The following is a 24,536-nucleotide window of genomic DNA, read 5'->3' as shown; positions in this document are numbered from 1 at the left end:
ATGCTTTCCACATGCACCCTGTCAAGACCCCTCAGGATTTTATGTTTCAATCAAGTTGCCTCTTACTCTTCTAAATTCCAATGGATACAAGCCTAGCTTGTCCAATCTTTCCTCGTAAGACAGCCCGCCCATTCCAGGTATTAGTCTAGTAAACCTTCTTTGAACTGCCTCCAATGCATTTACATCCTTCCTTAAAATAAGACCAGTACTGTACAAAGTACTCCAGATGTGGTCTCACCAATGCCCTGTATAGCTGAAGCATAACCTCCCTACTTTTGTATTCAATTCCCCTTGCGATAAACAATAACATTCTATTAGCCTTCCTAATTATGTGCTGTACCTGCATACTAACCTTTTGCAATTCATTCACTAGGACACCTCTGCATCTCAAAGCTTTGCAATCTCTCACCATTTAGATAATATGCTTTTTTATTCTTCCTGCCAAAGTGGACAATTTCACACTTTCCCACATTATACTCCATTTGCCAGGTCTTTGCCCACTCACTTAACCTAATTATATCCCTTTGTAGCCCCCTTATGTCCTTGTCACCAGTGACTTTACTACCTATCTTTGTGTCATCAGCAAATTTAGCAACCATGCCTTCGGTTCCTTAATCTAAGCCATTTATATAAACTGTAAAAAGGTGAGGCCCCAGCACAGATCCCTGTGGCAAACCACTTGTTACATCTTGCCAACCAGAAAATGACCCATTTATGCCTCCTCTCTGTTTCCTGTTAGATAGTCAATCTTCTATCCATGCCGATATGTTACCCCCTACACCATAAGCTTTTATTTTCTGTAATAACCTTTGACGTGGCACCTTTATCAAATGCCTTCTCGAAAGCCAAGTACAATACATCCACCGGTTCCCCTTTATCCACAGCACATGTAACTCCCTCAAAGAACTCCAATAAATTGGTTAAACATGATTTCCCTTTCACAAAACCATGCTGACTCTCCCTGATTACCTTGAATTTTTCTAAATGCCCTGGTATAATGTGTTTAATAACAGCTTCTAACATTTTCCCTAAGACAGATGTTAAGCTAACTGGCCTGAGTTTCCTGCTTTCTGTCTCCCTCCCTATTTGAATAAAGGAGTTACATCCGCTATTTTCCAATCTAACGGAACCTTCCCTGAATCTAGAGAACTCTTTGAAGCGCAACTACCTTGAGAACTATATTAGAAGTGTGCCATAATGCAGCTTTAATGAAGAAGCCATTTATAATAGATATTGCTGTATATTACTCAGAGTCATATAAAAATATTACAAAGAACCTGTAACATTTTCTGGCATACAAAATGTATAACACAATTTTGCCCTGAAAACCACTTCTTGCAAATTTCTGCAATGCTGCATTTGTTCTGTTTGAAGCAATTTGCCTCATTTACACCGAGACCCACAGACTGAATGTGGACCTGAGAATTCAGATACCATTCATCACATTAAATGAATCATCCAAAAAAAAAAGGCTATTTGGTCTTTAAAATCACATTTTTCACATGTGCAGGTTGTAGTCACGTGAGTTCTACTATGGGCTGGGCAGAGACTGACAAAGGCAGGCAGTTCTGTGGTATGGGCTACAATGAGACTGTTCCACAATTCACTTATGACTCCCTAGAGACGCGAACAAGATAAATACAGATAACGAAGGAATTCAATCCACTATAGCTCAGGAAGGACAGACGGAATCGTATTTCAAGTCCTCAGGAGGTCCCTAAATGCTTCACAACCAATGAAGTGCTTTTGAAATATAGTCATTACTGCAATGCAGTGAAGTGTAACAACCAATTTGCACACAGCAACGTGCCACAAACAGCAAGGAGATAAATGACCAGATCAACTGTTAGTGATTAAATCGGTTGATGGATAAATGCATGCCAGGATAACGGGAGAACTACTTTACTCTTTTCTGGCTCTCTGAAAGAGCAATTCCCTCAGTTCCATTCCTCTGCCTTCTCCCCGTAATCCTGCACATTCTTCCTTTTCATAGAACTGTTTAATTCCCTGTTGAATGCTTCAATTGAATCTGCCTCTACCATGTTCTCAGGCAGCGCATTCCAGACTTTATCCACACGCTGCATGAAAATGTTTTTCCTCATGTTACTTTTGCTTCTCTTACCAAATATTTTATATCGGTGCCCTCTCGTTCTCCATGCTTTCATGAGTGGGAACAGTTTCTCTCTATCTACTCTGTCCAGACCCCTCATGATTTTGAATACGTCTATCAAATCACCCCTCAGCCTTCTCTTCTCCAAGGAAATAAAACAGTGAGGTCTTTTTTGTCCACTGGAGGAAGTGCAGTACGCTTCCAGTACTCCACTGAAGTGCCAACCTAGGTTATGTGCTCATGCCTTTGGAATGGGGTCTGTATCCATGAGGGGCTTGTAATTCGATTCAGAGGAAGATGAGCGATCATTGAGTCAAGGCTGATACCTAAAGATGGTAAACAAGCTCTCCTCCCCATGCCCCACAGAGTACAACTGTTACTTAAAATAATTCCAGGGATGCCCTCCATTCTTGGAGCCGAAGTCCATTCCGCACGTTATAAAAACAAGAAATGCTGGAACCACTCAGCAGGTCTGGCAGCATCTGTGAAAAGAGAAGCAGAGTTAACGTTTTGGGTCAGTGACCCTTCTTCGGAACTCAATTTCAGATTTCCAGCATCCGCAGTATTTTGCTTTTATTCCATTCCACATGTTGATTGTTCTGGTGTAAAGAAATTCTTGACATCTGCCCAAAACTTCCCTCTCACCAATTCTGAACCTGTCCCCTTTGTCTTGAATTTTTTTTTTACTCTTTCAGGGAATGTGGGTCTCGCTGGCTATACCAGCACTTGTTGCCCATCCCTAATTGCCCTTGAGAACGTGGTGGTGCACTGCTTTCTTGAACTGCTGCAGTCCATCTGGTGCAGGTACACCCACAGTGCTGTTGGGGAGGGTGTTCCAGGATTTTGACCCAGAGACAGTGAGAGAATGATGATATATTTCCAAATCAGGACGTTGCATTGCTAGGAGGGGAACCTGCAGATGGCGGAGTTTCCATGCATCTGCTGCCCTCATCCTACTAGGGGGAAGAGGGTGTTAAAGGTGGTGGATGGGTTGCCAATCAAGTGGGCTTTGTCCTGGATGGTGCCGAGCTACCTGAATGCTGTTGGCGTTGCACTCAGCCAGGCAAGTAGAAAGTATTCCATCACACTCCTGACTTGTGCCTTGTAGATGGTGGACAGGCTTTGGGGAGTCAGGATGTGGGTTACTCGCCACAGAATTCTCAGCCTCTGACCTGCTCCTGTAGCCACAGTATTTATGAGGCCGATCCAGATCAGTTTCTGGCCAATGGTAACCTCCAGAATGTTGATGGTAGGGAATTCAGCGATGGTAATGCTACTGAATGACAAAGGGTGTTGGTTAGATTCTCTCCTGTTGGAGATCATCATTGCCTGGCACTTGTGTGGCATGAATATTATGTGCCACTTCTCAGCCCAAGCCTGAATGCTGTCCAGCTCTTGTTGCATTTGGACAAGGATGGCTGCAGTATCTGAGGAGTTGCAATTGGTACTGAACATCAAGCAGCAAACATCCCCACTTCTGACCTCATGATGGAGGGAAGGTCATTGATGAAGCAGCTGAAGATAGTTGGGCCTAGGACACCACTCTGAGGAAATCCTACAGCAAAGTCCTGGGCCTGAGATGATTGGCCTCCAACAACCACAACATCTTCCTTTGTTCTAGGTAGCACTCCAACCTGTGGAGAGTTTGCCCCAATTCCCATTAACTTCAATGTGGCTTCTTGATACCACATTTGGTCAAATGCCAACTTGCTATCCGCTCAAATGCTGCCTTGATATCAAGGGCAATCATGTAACTTTTCTTTGGTTCTAACACAGAAAGAGGCCATTCAGCCCACTGCGTCTGCGCCAGCTGAAAAAACTAGCCATCCAATCGAAGTGGCGCAGTGGTTAGCACCGCAGCCTCACAGCTCCAGCGACCCGGGTTCGATTCTGTGTACTGCCTGTGGGGAGTTTGCAAGTTCTTCGTGTCTGCGTGGGTTTTCTCCGGGTGCTCCGGTTTCCTCCCACAGCCAAAAGACTTGCAGGTTGGTAGGTAAATTGGCCATTATAAATTGCCCCTAGTATAGGTAGGTGGTAGGGTAATATGGGATTAGTGTCTTCTTTTGGGCCTCCTTATCTCGAGAGACAATGGATACGCGCCTGGAGGTGGTCAGTGGTTTGTGAAGCAGCGCCTGGAGTGGCTATAAAGGCCAATTCTAGAGTGACAGGCTCTTCCACAGGTGCTGCAGAGAAATTTGTTTGTCGGGGCTGTTGCACAGTTGGCTCTCCCCTTGCGCCTCTGTCTTTTTTCCTGCCAACTACTAAGTCTCTTCGACTCGCCACCTTTTAGCCCTGTCTTTATGGCTGCCCGAGCTCTGGCGAACGCTGGCAACGGACTCCCACGACTTGTGATCAATGTCACAGGATTTCATGTCGCGTTTGCAGACTTCTTTAAAGCGGAGACGTGGACGGCCGGTGGGTCTGATACCAGTGGCGAGCTCGCTGTACAATGTGTCTTTGGGGATCCTGCCATCTTCCATGCGGCTCACATGGCCAAGCCATCTCAAGCGCCGCTGACTCAGTAGTGTGTACAAGCTGGGGATGTTGGCCGCCTCGAGGACTTCTGTGTTGGAGATACGGTCCTGCCACCTGATGCCAAGTATTCTCCGGAGGCAGCGAAGATGGAATGAATTGAGACGTCTCTCTTGGCTGGCATACGTTGTCCAGGCCTCGCTGCCATAGAGCAAGGTACTGAGGACACAGGCCTGATACACTCGGACTTTTGTGTTCCGTGTCAGTGCGCCATTTTCCCACACTCTCTTGGCCAGTCTGGACATAGCAGTGGAAGCCTTACCCATGCGCTTATTGATTTCTGCATCTAGAGACAGGTTACTGGTGATAGTTGAGCATAGGTAGGTGAACTCTTGAACCACTTCCAGAGCGTGGTCGCCAATATTGATGGATAGAGCATTTCTGACGTCCTGCCCCATGATTTTCGTTTTCTTGAGGCTGATGGTTAGGCCAAATTCATTGCAGGCAGCCGCAAACCTGTTGATGAGACTCTGCAGGCACTCTTCAGTGTGAGATGTTAATGCAGCATCATCAGCAAAGAGGAGATCCCTGATGAGGACTTTCCATACTTTGGACTTCGCTCTTAGACGGGCAAGGTTGAACAACCTGCCCCCTGATCTTGTGTGGAGGAAAATTCCTTCTTCAGAGGACTTGAACGCATGTGAAAGCAGCAGGGAGAAGAAAATCCCAAAAAGTGTGGGTGCGAGAACACAGCCCTGTTTCACGCCACTCAGGATAGGAAAGGGCTCTGATGAGGAGCCACCATGTTGAATTGTGCCTTTCATATTGTCATGGAATGAGGTGATGATACTTAGTAGCTTTGGTGGACATCCGATCTTTTCTAGTAGTCTGAAGAGACCACGTCTGCTGACGAGGTCAATGGGTGGTTGATGGTCGGCACAGACTCGGTGGGCCGAAGGGCCTGTTTCAGTGCTGTATCTCTAAATAAAATAAAATAAAATAAAATAAAATAAAATAAAATAAAAAATAAAATAAATCCCACCTTCCAGCACCTGGTTCGTGGCCTTGCAGGTTACAGCACATCAGGTGCAGGTCTCAAGTTTGGCTCTTTTGTCCATGTTTGAACGAAGGCTGCAATGAGGTCAGGAGCAGAGTGGTCCTGGCGGAACCCAAACTGAACATCAGTGAGCAGATTGTTGCTGTTTAAATGGCTCTTGATAGCACTGTCGACAACCCCTTCCTTCACTTTGCTGATGATCGAGAGTAGATTGATGGGGCAGTAATTGGCCAGATTGGATATGTCCTGCTTTTTGTGGACAGGACGTACCTGGACAAATTTCCACATCGTCAGGCAGATGCATGCCAGCGTTGTAACTGTCCGGGAACAGCTTGACTATGGGCGCAGCTAGTTCTGCAGCACAAGTTTTCAGTACTACAGCTGGGATGTTGTCAAGACCCATAGCTTTTAGTCATTTCATGACATCACGTGGAGTGAATCAAATTGGCTAATGACTATCATCTGTGATGCTGGGGACCTCAGGAGGAGGCAGAGATGGATCATCCATTCAGCACTTCTGGCTGAAGATGGATGCAAATACTTCAGCCTTGTCTTTTGCACTGATGTGCCAGGCTCCCCCATCATTGAGGATGGGGATATTTGTACAGTCTCCTCACCTGCTTAGATGTTTAATTGTCCACCATCATTCATGACCGGATGCGGCAGGACTGCTAATCGTTGATCTGATCCGTTAGTTCTGGGATCGCTTATCTGTCTATTGCATGCTGCTTCTACTGTCTAGCATGCAAGTAGTTCTGTGTTGTAGCTTCACCAGGGCTGCCTGGTGCTGCTCCTGGCAGGTTCTCCTTCACTCTTTATTGAACCAGTGTTGATCCCCTGGCTTGATGGTAATGGTAGAGTGCAGGATATGCCTGGCCATGAGGTTACAGATTGTGGTTGAATACAAACCTGCTGCTACTGATCATCCACAGCACCTCATGGATGCCCAGTTTTGAGCTGCTAGATCTGTTCTGAATCCCATTTAGCACAGTGGTAGTGCCACACAACACTATGGAGGATGTGCCTAGTGTGAAGATGAGACTGTCTCCACAAGCACTGTGCAGTGGTGACTCCTACCAATACTCTCATGGACAAATGCATCTGCAACAGGTAGATTGATGAGGACAAGATCTAGTAGGATTTTCCCTCTTGCTCGTTTCCGCACCACCTGCCGCAGGCCCAGTCCAGCAGCTATGTCCTTTAGGTTGCGGCCAACTCAGTCAGTAGTGGTGCTACCAAGCCATTCTTGGTGATGGATATTGAAATCTCCCACCCAAAGTACATTCTTTCCCTTGGCACGCACAGTACTTCTTCCAAGTAGTGTTCAACATGGAGAAGCACTGATTCATCAGCTGAGGGAGGGTGTTAGGTGGTAATCCTCAGGAGGTTTTCTTACCCATGTTTGACCTGATGCCATGAGGCTTCATGGGCTCCAGTGTTAATGTTAAGAACTGGCAGGGCAACTCCCTCTTGACTATGACGGCAGCTCTGGTGAGTCTAACCTGTCAGTGGGACAGGACATACCAAGTAATAGTGATACTGGTGTCTGGGTCATTAGATGTTTATTTCAGTGAGTACGACTATGTCAGGCTGTTGCTTGACTAGTTTGGACAGCTCTCTCAATTTTGGTACAATCCCCCAGATGTTAGTAAGAAGGAGTTTGCAGGGTTGACAGGACTGGGTTTTCTGTTGTCGTTTCCAGTGCCTAGGTCAATGCCGAGTGTTCTGTCCAGTTTTGTTCGTTGTGTAGTAGTTTTGCACAACTGAATAGCTTGCTGAATAGCCACATAGATATGGTGGCTACAAGATCAGGTCAGAAGCTGGGAATTCTGTGGCAAGTAACTCACCTCCTAATTCCCTAAAGCCATCTACAAGGCACAAGCCAGGAGTGTAATGGAATAATCTCCACGACTGGACGAGTGCATTACCATCAACACTCAGGAAGCTCAGCATCATCCAGGACAAAGCAGCCCGCTTGATTGACCCCCCATCCACCACATTCAACATTCACTCCCTCCACCAACCATTACAGAGGACAGTTAAGAATCAACCATATTGCTGTGTGTCTGGAGTCACATGTAGGCCAAACCAGGTAAGGACGGCAGATTTCCTTCCATAAAGGACATTAGTGAACCAGATGGGATTTTACAATTGGTGGTAGTTTCACAGCACCATTACTGAGACTAAGGCTGCAATTTTTCATTGGGCGGGAGGCTCCACCCACTAGCTGAAAAGTCAGTGGCAAGCCACTGGGCCTGGGGAGCCACACCAGGATTTTTTTGCTCCCCAGGCCCTTAATTGGTCTTGGGCGGGACTTCCGTCTCCTTGAGGCAGAATGGAGCGGTGGCCACTGCTAGGACTACACCCAGCCAGCGCAAGCAAGGTGAAGGTTGGCCCCGGTGAGGCAAAGGTTGGGGGGGCGGGGGGTGTCGATTAAGGGGGCAGGGGGAGTGTTGTGCGTTGGGGGTGATCCTCTGTGGGGCACAGGGTGCCCGATCAGGAGGCCACCAGCAGCCCGCAAGAAGGGTTCTTGAGGCTTTGGCCATCCGGCTGCCAAAGGTAAAATACCTGGGGCAGCAGGAAGAGACGCTTAAGTGGCAGGTAATTGGGCACTTAAGGGCCTTGATTGGCCTGGGGTGGGCGGGCCATTTCTCACCACAGCCACCCTACGTAAAATTGTAGCGGGGGTGGGAGGGGGTCAGAAATGCCACCCCCCCCCCCCTCCCCCGACTCTCACTCAATATTATGCACCCCCCCCCACCCACCCCACCACCAGCCTGCTCGTTTGGGGGTTGTAAAATTCCGGCTTAGCTTTCAATTTCATATTTTTATTAATTAAATTTAAATTCCACCTAACTGCCACTGTGTTTTTTGAACCAATGACTTGAGAGAATTAGCCTGGGTCTGTGGATTACTTATCCAGTAACATTAGCACTATGCCACCGTCTCATTGCCGAGTTTGGAGTGCAGTTCCAAATGCAGCTTTTTATACTGTTTTCCAGCCTGTATCAGAACTGCCAGTTTTGCATAATTCCACAGAATCAGAGCAGGCTGTATGTACCTGGGCTTGTGACAGTGTTTCTCCTGCTATACAGTTGCCTTCTCTGCCTCTTCTCATCATGGACTGACAAGTTTGTTCTGTCAGTCCCTAAAACAACTGCATTAAAAAAAAAGTTTTATCTAACTTTTTAATGACACAAGCACATGGAAATCACTAAAGAATATGTTACCGAATCAAAAATGCTCGTCACGTAATTTGGATGCTTGTCACACAATTGGCTTTGAGGTATAACAGAATTTTTGGAATCTTCTATATACTGTATAGTCTACTCCTGATAATTTAAAGGGTTTTTTTTGCACTGACAAATATGGGATATCCAGTAATTTGAATGAAGCAATATAAATTTATTGCTGAAAGATTTCGAATCATCAGAAAATTGGAATTAAGTAATTTTCAACTAACAGTAGAACTACATACTAGAGTCAGGAAAGCAAGAACTACAGGAGCAGCCCCAAGAATTTAGCAAAGGTGAATGGCACAACAGAAAAAAAATTGCAAACAACATCACAATACATGAAGGGCTGGTGAGAACAAATTTACAGGTAAACATTTTACTGAACTTATCAATATCCTAATTTAGATTAAGAAATTATCTTTTTTATCTAGTTTTTAAACTAAGTTGAATCAGAGAACTCTGAGGTAAGGCAGCATGAGCGTTAGGGAGAGAGGTTAAAAAGAACACCTAAAGTGATGTCAGCACGAGGGAAGGAACTGGCTGGCAAGTGGCTTTTCTCCAGAGCAGGAACATGTCTTAATATTATTGCTGCTAAGTTTAGATAGTAGTCTAATTCGGTGAGGTGAGAGTGACAACTTTTGACATCAAGGTAGCATTTGACCGAGTATGGCATCAAGGAGCCTTAGCAAAACTGGAGTCAATGGAAGGCAGAGGAAAGAATCTCTGCTGGTTGGAGTCGTACCTAATAGAAAGGAAGATGGTTGCGGTTGTTGGAGGTCAATCATCTCAGCCCCAGGACATCACTGCAGGAGTTCCTCAGGGTAGTGTCCTAGGCCCAACCATCTTCAGCTGCTTCATCAATGACCTTCACTCCATCATAAGGTCAGAAGTGGGGATGTTCGCTGCTGATTGCACAATGTTCAGCACCATTCACAACTCCTCAGATAATGAAGCCGCCCATGTCCATATGCGGCAGGACCTGGACAACATCCAGGCTTGGGCTGATAAGTGGCAAGTAACATTCACACCACACAAGTGCCAGGCAATGACCAGCTCCAACAAGAGAAAATCTAACTATCTCCCCTTGATGTTCAATGGCATTACTATTGCTGAATCCCCCACTATCAACATCTTGGGGGTTACCATTGACCAGAAACTGAACTGGACTAGCCACATAGATATGGTGGCTACAAGATCAGGTCAGAAGCTGGGAATTCTGTGGCAAGTAACTCACCTCCTAATTCCCTAAAGCCATCTACAAGGCACAAGCCAGGAGTGTAATGGAATAATCTCCACGACTGGACGAGTGCATTACCATCAACACTCAGGAAGCTCAGCATCATCCAGGACAAAGCAGCCCGCTTGATTGACCCCCCATCCACCACATTCAACATTCACTCCCTCCACCAACGCACAATGGCAGCAGCGTGTACCATATACAAGATGCACTGCAGCAACATACCAAAGCTCTTTTGACAGCACCTTCCAAACCCACAACCTTTTCCACCTAGATGGACAAGGGCAGCAGATGCATGGGAACACCAACACCACCTGTAAGTTCCCCTCCAAGCCACACACCATCCTGACTTGGAACTATATTGCCGTTCCTTCACTGTCACTGGGTCAAAATCCTGGAACTCCCTTCCTAACAGCACTGCTGGTGTTAGGTACACCCCAAGGACTGGAGTGGTTCAAGAGGCAGCTCTAAAACGTGGCTACCCGACCCGAACCTGACCAGACCTGATGACAGGTGTCGGGTTCGGGTTGGGTCTCTCTTCTGGGTCTTGCATTCGGGCTCGGGTCGGGCTGGGCTGGATATGGACAGTGCTGCTTTGCTCTGGGAAGTAATCTTCAAATGAACATTCAGGATGTCAAGGCAGGAAACGTGCAGTCCGGACTCCGCACTCTGCAGTAAACCTGGCTACCCGACCAAACCTGACTACATGTGTCGTGTTCGGGTCAGGTCAGGCATTAAAAAAAAAATTCAAGGACTTGGGCCTGGGTCGGGTTCGGGTTGGCTGTTGTTGGGTTGGGCCCGGGTCGGGTTTTAATTTTATACCCGAGCCAGGCTTTAGGCAGCTCATCACCACCTTCGCGAGGGCAATTAGGAATAGGCAATAAATGCTGGCCTAGCCAGTGATGCCCACATCCCATGAATGAATAAAAAATAAATAAATGCATGGCATGGTACCGGAAGGTTCCAGAGCTTGAGCAGCAGCTGGCATTAGTACAATGCATCCATGAGGTCCAGAACAGTGTGGATAGCACGTCTCTGGAGGTGGTCACCCTGCAGCTAAAGAGTGTGCAGACAGGGAGTAAATGGATGACTGCCCAACAAACAAAGACGACTGGGCAGGTAGTGTAGGCGACCCGTGTACATCTTGCTCTCTCACCAGTATTCAATTCTGAATAGTAGTGAAGAAAACAGTACTTCTTGGGAGTACAGCCAGAGCACCATGGGTGGCTCAGCTATACTTGGCGTGGGGGGAGGGAGAGGAATATCAGAAAAGCAACAATGATAGGGGATTCAATAATTAGGAGAACAGACAGGCATTTCTGCAGTTACAGACGTGAATTCAGGATAGTATGTTGCCTCCCTGGTGCCAGGGTCAAGGATGTCATGGAGTGGCAGCAGACCACTCTGAGGGAGGAGGGTGAACAGCCAGAGGCTGTGGTCCACAACAGTACTAACGACAGAGGCAGAAAGAGGAACAAAGTCCTGCAGACAAATTCTATAGAACTAGAAAAGAAAAGAAACAAACAAGATCTCAAAAGGTAATAACCTCTGGATTAATCCCAGTGCCAAGCGCTGGTGAATATAGAAATAGGAGGATATTGCAGATGAATGTGTGGCTGGTGAGATGGTGCAGGAAGGAGGGCTTTCGATTCCTGGGGCATTGGGAGCAGTTCTGGGGGAGGTGAGACAAGCCAGACAGGTTGCAATTCAATAGGGCCAGGATCAATATTATGGGAGGCAGGTTTGTTGGTGCTGTTGGGGAGGGTTTAAGGTGGCTTGGCAGGAGGATGGGAACCAGGGCATAGATTCAGAATGGAGAGAAGCAAATAGGTTGAAAATTACCAAGTGAGCTGGAAGACGGACAAAACAAAGGCTAGAAAATAGACAACAAAGGAGTTCAGTGATTAGTGACATATACTTCAATGCAAGAAGTCAAATGAATGACACAGGTAAGCTGAAGGCACAGATAGACACTTGGAAGTATGATAGCCTAGCTATTACTGAAACATGGGCAGCAATGGCAACTCAACATTCCTGGTCACAGGGTTTTCTGACAGAATAGAGAAGGGGATAAAAAAGAAGAGGGGTTGTAATATTAGTTAAAGAAACAATTACAGCTGTGAGAAGGGATAATATGATAAAAGGAGCATCAAATGACGCCATACGGGTTGAAATGAGGAACAAAAAAGGGGCAATCGCACTACTGTGAGTGTACAATAGACCCCTAAACAGCCAGAGGGAAACAGAAGAGCAAATATGTAGGCAAACTGCTGAGAAGTGCAGAAACAATAAGGCCTTAATAGTAGGTGATTTCAACTACCCCAATATTAACTGGGATAAAAAAAATCACTGTAAAAGGTATAGAGGGATAGAATATAAGAGCAGGGTGGGGGGTTATGATGGAGCTGTATAAAATGCTGGTTAGGCCACAGTTGGAGTACTGTGTACAGTTCTGGTCGCCACACTATCTGAAGGATGTGATTGCAATGGAGAGGGTGCAGAGGAGATTCACCAGGATGTTGCCTGGGCTGGAGCATTTCAGTTATGAAGACTGACTAGATAGACTGGGGCTGTTTTCCTTGGAGCGGAGAAGCCTGAAGGGGGACCTGATTGAGGTATACAAAATTATGAGGGGCATTGATAGGAAGAAACTTTTTCCCTTAGCGGAGAGGTCAATAACTAGGGGGCATAGATTTAAGGTAAGGGACAGGAGGTTTAGAGGGGAGTTAAGGAGGAATTTTTTCACCCAGAGGGTGGTTGGAATCTGGAACACACTGCCTGAAGGGGTGGTAGAGGTAGGAACACTCACGACATTCAAGAAATATTTAGATGAGCACTTGAAACACCATAACATACAAGGCTACGGGCCAAGTGCGGGGAAACGGGATTAATTAGGATGGGTGCTTGATGGTCGGCGCAGGCGTGTTGGGCCGAAGGGCCTGTTTCTGTGCTGTAAAACACTGACTCTAGGGCACAGAATTTAAATTGGGAAAAATCAATTTTACTAAGCTGAGATGTGATTTGGCAAAAATGGACTGGAAAGAGTTACTTGAAGGTAAATCAGTGTCAGAGCAGTGGGAGACATTCAAGGAAGAGATAGAGAGGGTTCAGAACAAATATGTTCCCACAAAGAAAAGGGGCGGGACTCTGAAATCTAGACCCCACTGGAGGTCAAAGAGCATACAGACTAAATAGACAAAAAAGGGAAGCTTATGTCAGATACCAAAAGCTCAATACTGCAGAAAGTATAGAGAAGTATAGAAAGTGCAGGGGTGAAATTAAAAAAGGAAATTAAGAAAGCAAACAGAGGGCATGAAAAAAATACAGGCAAGTAAAATCAAAGAAAACCCAAATGTGTTTTATAAATACATAAGGAGGAAGAGGCTGAGGATAGACTAGGGCTGATTACAGACCAAAGTAGCAATTTGTGTGTGGAGGCAGAAGATGTGGGCACAGTTCTTGATGAATATTTTCCATCTGTCTTCACAAAAGAGGAAGGACGATGCAGACATTGTAGTTAAGGAGGAGGAGTATGAAATATTGGATAGAATAAGCATAGTGAGAGGGGAAATATTAAGGGATTTAGCATCTTTGAATGTGGATAAATCACCAAGCCTGGATGAAGTGTATCCCAGACTGCTAGAAGAAACAAGGGAGGAACTAAGAGAGGCTCTGACCATTATTTTCCAATATCTTTGGTTACAGACATGATGCGAGAGGACACTAAATGTTGTACCATTGTTTAAAATGGGAAGTAAGGATAACCCGTGTAATTACAGGTCAGTCAGTCTAACCAGGGTGGTGGGCAAATTATTGGAAAAAATTCTGAGGGTTGGTATAAATCGTCATTTTAAAAAGCACAGATATATCAAGGGCAGTCTGCATGGATATGTTAAGTGAAGGTCATATCAACTTGATTGAATTTTTTGTGGAGGTAACAAGGAGTGTCAATCAATGAGAGTATCATGTTTGATGCAGTCTATATGGATTTTAGCAAGGCTTTTGACAAGGTCCCACGTGGTAGACTGGTCAGTAAAGTAAAAGCTCATTGAATCCAAGGGCAAGTGGCAACTGGATCCAAAAGGGGTACAATGGTAAGAAGCAAAGGGTAAGAGTCAACAGACGTTTGTGACTGGGAGGCTGTTTCCCTTGGGGCTCTGCAAGGCTCAGTACTAGGTCCTTCTTTTTGTGGTATGTGTGGATATACATCTATGATTTAGACTTAAATGCAGGAGGCATGATTAAGAAGTTTGCAGACGATGCAAAAATTAGTTGATAGTGAGGAAGAAAGCGGGAGACAGCAGAAAGATATCAATTGACTGGTAGGATGGGCAGAAAGGGAGCAAATGGAATTCAATCTGGAGAAGTGTGAGGCAATGCATTTGAGGATGGCAAACAAGGCAAGGGAATACACAATAAATAATTAAATACTAAGAGGTGTAGAGGAACAGGGACCTTGAAGTGCATGTCCATAGATCCCTGAAGGTAGCAGCACAGGTAGATGAGGTGGTTAAGAAGGCATATGGGATAGTTTCCTTTATTGGCAGAAGCATAGAATACAAGAGCAGGGGGGATTATGCTCGAACTGTATAAAACACTAGTTAAGTCACAGCTAGAGTACAGGTCACTGTTATGGTTACTACATTACAGGAAAGATGTGATCTCATCTCACAAAGATGTTGCCACGAATGGAGATTTTTAGCTATGATGAAAGATTGGATAGACTGTGATTATTTTCTTTGGAACAGAGGAAGCTGACAGGAAATTTAATTGAAGTGCACAAAATTGAGGAGCCTAGATTGAGTGGATAGGAAAGACTTAATTCTCTTTGCAGTGAAGTCAATAACCAGCAGGCACAAATTTCAAGTAATTGGCAGGATTAGAGAAGTGTTGAGGAGAAATCTTTTCACACAGATGGTAGTGGAGGTCTGAATCTCACTGCCTGAAAGGATGGTAGAGGCAGAAACCCTCATTGCATTTAAAAAATACTTGGATATGCACTCAAAGTGCTCTAATCTACAGGGCTACGGATCAAGAGCTGGAAAGTGGGATTAGGCTGTATAGCTCTTTTTCAGCTGGTACAGACACGACAGGGATATACTTACATTGGAAGCAGTTCAAAGAAGGTTCACGAGGTTGATTCTTAGGATGGTGTTGTCTTATGAGGAAAGGTTGAGCAGGTTGGAGTTTAGAAGAATTTGAGGTTACCTTATGGAAGCAAATACGATTCTAAGGGGGCTTGACAGGGTAGATGCTGAGAGGATTTTTCTCCTCATGGGGGAAATCTAGAAAGCACAGTTTCAAAATAAGCAGTCTCCCATTTAAGACAGAGATGAAGAGGAATTTCTTCTCTCAGAGGGTCATTAATCTTTGGAATTCTCCTCCCCAAAGACCAGTGGAGGTTGAGTCATTGAATATATTCAAGACGGAGTTAGACAGATATTTGATTTACAAGGGAATTGAGGGTTATTGTGAGCTGGCAGGAAAGTGGAGTTAAGGCCACAATCAGATCAGCCACAATCTTATTGAATGGAAAAGCAGACTGAAGGGGCCAAATGGCCTACAGTTCCCATTTCTTATGATCTTATAGGCTGAACGGCCTCCTTCTGTGCCATAAACTTTTTATGTTTCTATGTTACAATCAAGATTACCACTAAGTTTTCCCTTCAGGAATGAAGGCCAAGTTTTCCAGTCTTTCCTCATAACTCAGAGTCTAGGGATCAGTCTTGTGGCTCTTTCTTTTTGGTTCGGCTACAAAGCTCAGCATTTTACTTACAAAGATTGGATCTGTTAAGCATTGGGTTGAATAAAACCCCTAGGTCTCTTTCAACCTCACCTTGAGCTGTATCAACACTATTCATGAAGTACTTTTGTTGCCCAAAAAGTAATTTAAAAAAAAGGATAAATGGCATTTTGGCCTTTATCTCAAAGGGGTTGGAATACAGAAGTGAGGAAGTGCAGCTTTAGTTGTACAGAGCCTTGGTCAGACCCCATCTGGACTTCTGCATTCAGTTTTAGGCACTGAATCTAGGAAAATATCCTTGGAAAGGGTACAGCGCAGATTTACCAGGTGATATCATAGCTTAAATGGCTAAGTTATGTGGTCAGATTGCATAATATTGTCTTATATTCTCATGAGTTTTGAGATTGAAGAGTGTTCTACCTGAGGTGTTTAAATGATAGAGGTTCGAGAGAGTAGATACAGAGAAACTACTTCCTCTGGTGGCTCAATCCAGAACAGAAAAAAAAAACAATTTAAAATTAAGAGCTAGGCCATTTAGGAGTAAAATCAGGAAGCATTTTTTCACACACAAAAAAAAAGTTAGTGGAAATCTGGAACACTCTTCCCAAAATGACTGTTGAGGCTCACCCAATTAACATGTTCAAGACTGAGATTGATATGATTTTTGTTATGGAAGGGTATCGGGATATGGAGCAAGAGTGGGTAATTGGAGTTGAGCTTCAGATCAGCCATGATCTAAATGAACTGTGGCATAGGCACTAGACTGAATAGATTACAGTTCCTATATTCATTTTCTTATGTGTAATACTTCATATTTCCATACTGAATTTCACCTGTGATTAATATGCCCACTACATATTTTGTCCAACTCATTTTGTAGTTTCCAAGCCATCTCCTCAGATTCAACTGCCTCACTTGATGTAATCTGTGAATTGAGTTTCTGAATCCATCATCATTAATACAAATTCGAAAGGGTTTTAATGCTGTTCTTTCAGACACTGAAACAAGTAATGTGTTACTTCCTGATCTTATCCATTCCCAGGTTTTTAACCCTGAATCACCACTACTTTTATGTGTATGTTGAATTTTGGTACATTTATTTTTGGAGGTTAAGGTACACAAGTTCATAGGGCTTTCCACAGTCCACTTGAAAAAGAAAAGTCAAGGAGAATGAATTAGACAGAATCTTTCCCTTCTGAATCCATGTTAACCTGCAGGAATTCTCACTCATTTGAGTGGAGTGGGAAAAAGTCACATTTTGATGCAACTCATTCCCAAAAGTCAAGCTCCACATATTTAAGTTATTATAATCTGTCTCCTTTACTTATAGATCTCCAATAACATTCTACATGATCTTCAGAACTTTTACATGTACACTGCATGCTAACTAATGCATTGTACAGCAATACAGCAGTTACTTGGACCAAGATATTTACAAAATAACCCAACTTATTCCATAAGCCAATTATAATACAGGTTTGCAACAATGCAAAACATGGAGCAGTTGTACATGGATAAAAATGTGAGGCAGGCAGGACTGAAGCGACTGAACTGACAGGCTTTTCCCATTTTCATCAGTGGAGTGAGACCATTGGGGGGAAGCAGTTGCATTACATTGGCGGTAGGATAATCACAATCAGTACAAAGCAAACTTTAAATGGACAAATAACCTTTTTGCTGATGGCAGAGAGCCCAACATCCCATCAGCTTTTCACCATCATTAAAATTTAACTGGCATTTAGACGTCAGTGAACCGACTTTTGCGCATGTCTGCTTGTACTTTTTCCACACAGCTTTACTTTATTTGACGGAGAATGAAGTGAAATAGTATAATACCTGCCTGCCAATTGCGCAGCATTCCAAGCAGATACAAGTCTGAAACTGGTACTTGTGCTAGAACAGTACTTAACTAATTACAAAAAACACTAAATCACAACTGAGAAAAAACAAACTATCAACTTGTCCAGAAAATGTAAAATGTGGTAATAGCTTTTTTGTGGCTAGAAAGGTTTTACAAAGTTAAGTGAATCGAAAAGTTTCACCAAATAAAATCACCTAAATTTTTCATTCCATTCAAGTGCATATTAACTTTAAATTTATCAGCAGTAACTATCAAATAGATTTCAATAAAGTGTAATGGTGAGTGTGTAGAATTTGCACACTATTGACTATTTCAACTGTAAAATGTAATCCAGTAGCATGATTATAGATTCTGTCATTCCAATTTTGGTTTGGCGAGCATATGAAATTCTAATCACTCTAGGTCAGTGGTGGCACTAGAAGTGGGAACAAGATGAACTAAGCCTATTGAAGTAGTCGTAAAGTACTTAAAGAAAAGGCTTAAGTGCAATTTTTCTTGCAATGTAGTCAGAGAAAGTTCATTCTAGAAAAACAAAACGCATCCTCAATAAAGAGCTCGCCAGTGGGTTAGGAAACAGCAGTCAAATGTAGCAAAAATAAAAGCCAAGAACATCATAGATGTAGGTATGTACTGAACAAATTTGAAATTACCAACCCACTTTATGTTTTCATTGCACAAAACCCACGAGATAACCTTCGTCTGGCAAACTGACCACCATCCGTTAAACACACATATGAACTTTCGAGCTCCCACGGCTGATAATTTGTACTCGTGAGAACCACAAAAGCAACTACAACAGAAACACATTTTCAGGGCTAGTACAATATAGAAACATGAAAAGAATGTCTTTATATTAAACTGTAACTTAAACAAAGAGTATCTGAAAAAAAAAGGACTTTCCATTTACCCTCTTGATTGGTCCACTGCGTCAAGTTAACTTTGTTTCCCTTCCCTCCCACTTCAGGATTATCACTAGCCTTAGTAAGGTGACGACCAGGAGACCTGATCAACAGTTTAAACAGCGCTGGATGGCTATTTCCATATTCGCAATCTAATTCACCAAAGAATGTCAGATTTGAAGCATTTTCCAAGACAATGACTCAGATGTTTGCAATCTTTTCTACATAAGGGGGGGGGGGGGAGGGGGAATGATCAAAAAGTATTGCTCAAAGACAAATCTAGGTCTTGCATTTTATGCTCTCAAAGTCACCAGAGTGAGGTGTTTTTTTGCCGCAAGATCACATAACTCCATGACGACGTCGAAGACGAGACAGGCGCTTTATTTTAAGCAGCAAGTCCCACCAGGTGTGAATGAAGCGGCTTGTTGCTGGTCTGGCTAAATGGGGCTGGCGTTCACACACACACACAGACTCAGGGGCCTAGTGTTTGGGCGCGCAGACAGAAAGGGAAACGGCTTACCCGGTACAAGGCGTCCACGAACACCCGCTCATTCACGTTGCAAGCGATGGTGGAGGTCGGCAAGTCGTCCAGCTGGGAGTGCAGCCGCATCTGTTGGGGGTGCCCGGGGTTGCCATGCTCTCCGGCCGGTGGCTCGACCTCCATCGGAGTCTCGGTCTGCACCTCAGCGTTTGATCCGGAACAGTGGCCCTCTGCAGCGGCCGAAAACATCTCCTGTTTCCCCTCCATGTCAGGATTGACGGAGCTTCTCTTCTCACTGTCACCACTATTCGCTACCGTCATTATTTTCCCAGCCGGGGTGTGCTTTTTTAAAAAAGATTCCGTATCATTCATCTAAACAAAAATGATTCGACGCCCTCCCTCAGCGGCAGCCGCCACCTCCACCCATCTTGCGGGAGGTTGAATTCACTGCGAGTTTAGACAACATCCAGTCACCGCTCAGCCGAGCTCCTCTGCCTGTGCGCCGATACTTTGTTACCAGGACGCGACGCAACAAGTTACTGCCTCGGACGTCAGCACTGGCAACACGATCTAACTATGTTGCCATTTTTAACCTGGTGGCAATGTCAGTCAGTCATTCAGCCAACTCAAACACTGCAAACAAACAACACCCACTCCTGGTCCTCTAACTCTGATTCTATTTTATTTCAAGAAGCCTAATTTTACAGATTATTAATTGAAGCCTGCAAACAGTGAACCATCTTCCCTCTGAATAATGATACATCGAAGGGGAAATTGGTAAGCACACAAGGGAAGGAATAGGTAGGGTAGGATGAAGAGGGATAGCAGGAGGCTGGTGTGGACTAGATGGGCCGGATGGCTTGATTTTGCGCTGTTAATTCTATATAACAACCCAGTTACAAACTGGGACTGGGGCACTTTTCTCTAGAAAAGACTGAGGGGGCCTTCAAGCCTTTAAGATTACAAAATGGTTTAATAGAGTAGGCATAAAGATGTTTCCACATGCAGATAAGCCCAAAACCCCGGGCTGTAATACAATAGTCAGGTTTAAAGAAGAAATGTTGAAATTGATTAAACTTAAACTCTAATTCGGTTAACGCCTACAGATAATGACGCGCCTACGCCAGCATGCAAATAGAGACAGAAAAGATAAGAAAAATAAAGTGGAAAGGTTTGAGGCAATATCTGAAGAGTTGTTGTTACGAATCTTTGAGCTCACTGTAGAGTCATTAATTGTAGGCCCAGTATTCTTTTTAAACCTTGTTTGCTGTAGGAGACTTTTCTCTCTTGGGGTTCATGTGTCTTCAGTGGATTCAGCAGCTTGTGAGAAAGAGATGGAAGCAGCAGGAGAGATCTTCTCAGTCCCGGAGCAAACAGACTTTCTGCCCAAACTGCTTGTATAAATTCAAAATAACTCAGGTTGCCCAGCTGGTTAGTCATGTGACTAGCTGGTTTGACCATGTCCGTTTGTGTATTCGGCCATCTTAGCAGTCAACCTGGAATGCGGGCTCCCCCACCTTCAATGTCTGGTGATCAAAAGTCCATTGTGGGTTGAATATCAGGGAATGGCTGCCTTGTCCTTCCAAACACCATATGTTAATATGCAAATGTCTTTTCCTGCCGTGGCTGATCTGTTCAACAAGTCCTCTCCTCACTCTAGTAACAGTTTAAAATCAATATTCATGACAAAATTAATGTCTCTCATTCTTAGCAGGTGGGGGCCGAGCATGACGGGGGAAACTTCTTTACCCAGAGCATGGTTAGAATGTGGAACTTGCTATCATGAGGAATAGTTGAGGCAATTAGCATAGATGCATTTAAGGGGTAGCTAGATAAATACATTATGGAACATAAGAAACAAGAGCAGGAGTAGACCATGTGGCCTGTCGAACCTGCTCCACTATTCAATTTGATCATGGCTGATCTTGGACTTCAACTCCACTTTCCCACCCACTCCCCATATCCCTTGATTTCCTGAGAGACCAAAAATCTGTCTATCCCAGCCTTAAATATATTCAACGATGGAACATCCACAACTCTCTGGGGTAGAGAATTCCAAAGATTCACAACCCTTTGAGTGAAGTAATTTCTCCTCATCTCAGTCCTAAATGATCGGCCCCTTATCCTGAGACTGCGCCCCCGTGTTTTAGATTCCCGACCAGCGGAAACAATCATCAGTGTCAACCCTGTCAAGCCCCCTCAGAATCTTGTAAGTTTCAATGAGACCACCTTTCATTACCAATCTAGTAAACTTTCGCTGTACTGCCTCCAATGAAAGTATATCCTTCCTTAATATATGGAGACCAAACTGCAAATACTACTCCAGGTGTGGTCTCACCAAAGCCCTGTACAATTGTAGCAAGATTTCTTTATTCCTTTACTCCAATCCCCTTGCAATAAAGGCCAACATGCCATTTGCCTTCCTAATTTCTTGCTGTCCCTGCATGCTAACTTTCTGTGTTCCTTGTATGAGCACTCAAGTCTCTCTGAACATCAACATTTACAAGTTTAAAACCTTTTAAAAAAATATTTTGCTCCTCTACTCTTACGACCAAAATGAATAACCTCACACTTCCCCACATTGTACTACCTCTGCCACCTTGTTACCCACTCACTTAATCTGTCGATATCTCTTTGTAGCCTCTCTGTGTCCTCCTCACAGCTTGCACTCCCACCTACCTTTGTATCATCAGCAAATGTAGATACACTACTCTCTGTCTCTTCATCTAAGTCATTAATATAGATTGTAAATAGCTGAGGCCCCAGCACTGATCCTTGCGGCACTCCACTAGTCACAGCCTGCCAACTTGAAAATACCCCATTTATGCCTACTCTTAGCTTCATGTCTGTTAACCAATCCTCTACCCATGTTAATATATTACCCTCAAACTCCATGAGCCCTTATCTTGCCTATTAACCTTTTGTGTGGCACCTTATCAAATGCTTTTTGGAAATCAAGTATACTACATCTACTCATTCCCCTTTATCTACCCTACTAGTTACATTCTCTAAAAAACTAATAAATTTTTCGAACATGATTTTCCTTTTGTAAAACCATATTGTCATTGCCTGATTATACTATGATTTTATAAGTGACTTCTCCAAAAATAGATTCCAACACTTTCCTGATGACTGCTGTCCGGATAACTGGCCTGTAGCTCCCTGTTTTCTCTCTCCCTCATTTCTTGAATTGCAGTGTTACATTTGCTAACTTCCAATCATCTGGGACCATTACAGAACCCATGGAATTTTGGAATATCATAGCCAACACATCCACTATCTCTGCAGCTATATCTTTTAGAACCTTAGCACGTAGGCCATGAGGTCTAGGGGATTTGTCAGATTTTAGTCCCTTAAGTTTCTCCAATACTTTTTCTCTACTGATATGAATTACCTTAATTTCCTCATTCTTTTTAGGCCCTCGATCACCCTCTATTTTGGTATGCGACTTGCATCTTCTATTGTGAAGACAGATACAAAATATTTGTTCAATGTCTCTGCCATTTCCTCATTCTCCATAATAATTTCTCTTGTCTCTGCTTCCAAGGGACCAACATTTACTTTAGCTACTCTCTTCCTTTTTATGTACTTGTAAAAGAATGGTGGGAGGAGGCTTGTGTACAGCATAACACTGGCAAGAACCATTGGTCCGAATAACTTGCTTCTGTGCTGTAAATACTACATATACAAATGTTTTTTTATAAATTACAATATTTTTAAAAGAGGTCATGTGTGGCTTTCACATTGATTTGGCTGTGATATATCGTCTTAACACAACATTTACAGGAAGGATATTAACAGCAAAGATATATCTATTCCCATAGTAATTTAACATGCTTCAGGTTAGATGTTTAAACTTCAATTATTCTTTTCATTCAAGAGTTGTGTTGGCAATTTTTAATTTAATTTGATGTTATAATGTCTCATTCAGTTACATTCTGTTTTTCAGATAAAATGTTAAACTGACACCCCATCAACCTGCCTAGGTCTAAGAGATCCTATGGTATTATTCAGTACTGTTGACTGGGTGTCCTGGCCAGTATTTATCCTTCGTTGAACATCCCCAAAATAGATTAACTGGCTCTTTATCTCATTGCTCTTTGTGGAAGCTTGCTGTGCACAAGTTCGGTGCTATGATCTGGATATTCCCTGCAAGCTTCGGAACCCCACCGTTAGGCTCAAATGTGGGTAAGAATCCCACACTGTGGGCTGGATTTTACATCGGGCAGACGGGAGCTGGCCACCGACATAAAAGTTGGTGGCAAACCCGCTTCCACCTAGCCCGGATGTCCATCCTGCATTATACGGGTCCCCAGGCTTTAAATGTTCTGAGGCGGGACTTCCACCTGCTTGAGGGAGGAAGTCCCGCCTCATTGAGCTGCCGGCCAGTCATCGGGCCGGCAACTCTTAGTCTCAGCAGCTCCACCGGGAGCAGTGGCCACTGCTGGGACTGCAGCCCAGCCGAAGACATGGAGCCAGGAGTACAGGTAAGTTTGGGTTGCCTCGCCGGCGGGTGATCGGTCGGGCTCAGGCGAGGCAAGGGTGGTCGTTTGGGGGGAAGTGGGGGGCGTCTTGGGTCCTGGGGGTGGTTGGGGAAGCGGGGGCGGCCCCTAGTCAGGCACCCTGTGCCCAATCGTTAGGGCCTCACCCCAGGGCGCGGAGAGGCTGACAGCTTTCACCAGGCAGCCTTTCCCAGCTCCAGGACACCCGCTTGCCACGGGTAAAATCCCGTGGAGGCAGGCAAAGGCCCTTAAGTGGCTGTTAATTGGCAACTTAAGGGCCTTGATTGCCCTGGGGCACCCCCTCCCCCACCACGTGGAGCCTCCTGCTCCATTTTACACCACCCCCCACCACCATCTAGCTCGCTGGGGTGGCGTAAAATTCCGGCCTTGGGGCTGGATTTTACCATGCCTCCAACGTCCTGATCCATGGTGGGGGGTTGGGTTGGGGGTGGGGGGGGTGATGGTGGTGGCACCAGCAGATGGGTCTGGAAGAGGCCACCACAGAGGCTCCAGGATTTGAAGATGTAAATAGCTGCTTACCATACATTACTGTGCATGCTGCCGTGATTCAGCCATCAGGTCACGATCTTCAGCTTGATGTACAGCACTCACGTGCCTTCACTTTCACGTCCGAGAAAAGCCAGCAGCACCGAGGTGTCAGTCCTTGGAGCCTGTGAAGGTGGGTGGGTCTGCGTTGTGAAGGGGTTCTCAACTCTGCATTCTTGAAAGGATGAACTCCATACCCTTGTTCCGTAAAGGGGGCCACTCTGCGCTGGTGAATGTTTGGTGGGGGGGGAAGGGGGCTGACCCTGCAGTTGAACAACAATGTTTGGGGGTGTGGGGAGCAATGGCAGTCCATGACTCATTTATGTGGGGTTGGGGCCACAAATGGTAGCTGGTTTAAGGTAATGTCGCCCGTGGTCCAATCCAGGCAATTG

General features: G+C 44.6%; 1 protein-coding gene across 1 annotated transcript in view; it reads right to left on the bottom strand.

Annotated features, from left to right (window-relative positions):
• LOC137374656 (calcipressin-1-like) overlaps positions 1-19,665 on the bottom strand; it is an 85,419-nt gene extending 65,754 nt beyond the window's left edge. The window contains exon 1 of the mRNA XM_068041115.1: positions 19,136-19,665. Within this exon, the coding sequence (XP_067897216.1) occupies positions 19,136-19,468 (333 nt within the window). The 5' untranslated portion in view covers positions 19,469-19,665. The remainder of the gene's footprint in view (positions 1-19,135) is intronic.
• Between the last annotated feature and the right edge of the window lie 4,871 nt (positions 19,666-24,536).

Source organism: Heterodontus francisci, chromosome 10 (assembly GCF_036365525.1).
Source record: "Heterodontus francisci isolate sHetFra1 chromosome 10, sHetFra1.hap1, whole genome shotgun sequence".
Classification (NCBI taxonomy): domain Eukaryota; kingdom Metazoa; phylum Chordata; class Chondrichthyes; order Heterodontiformes; family Heterodontidae; genus Heterodontus; species Heterodontus francisci.
The sequence above is the reverse complement of the archived record's forward strand: the minus strand, read 5'-3'. Positions and strand labels throughout refer to the sequence as shown.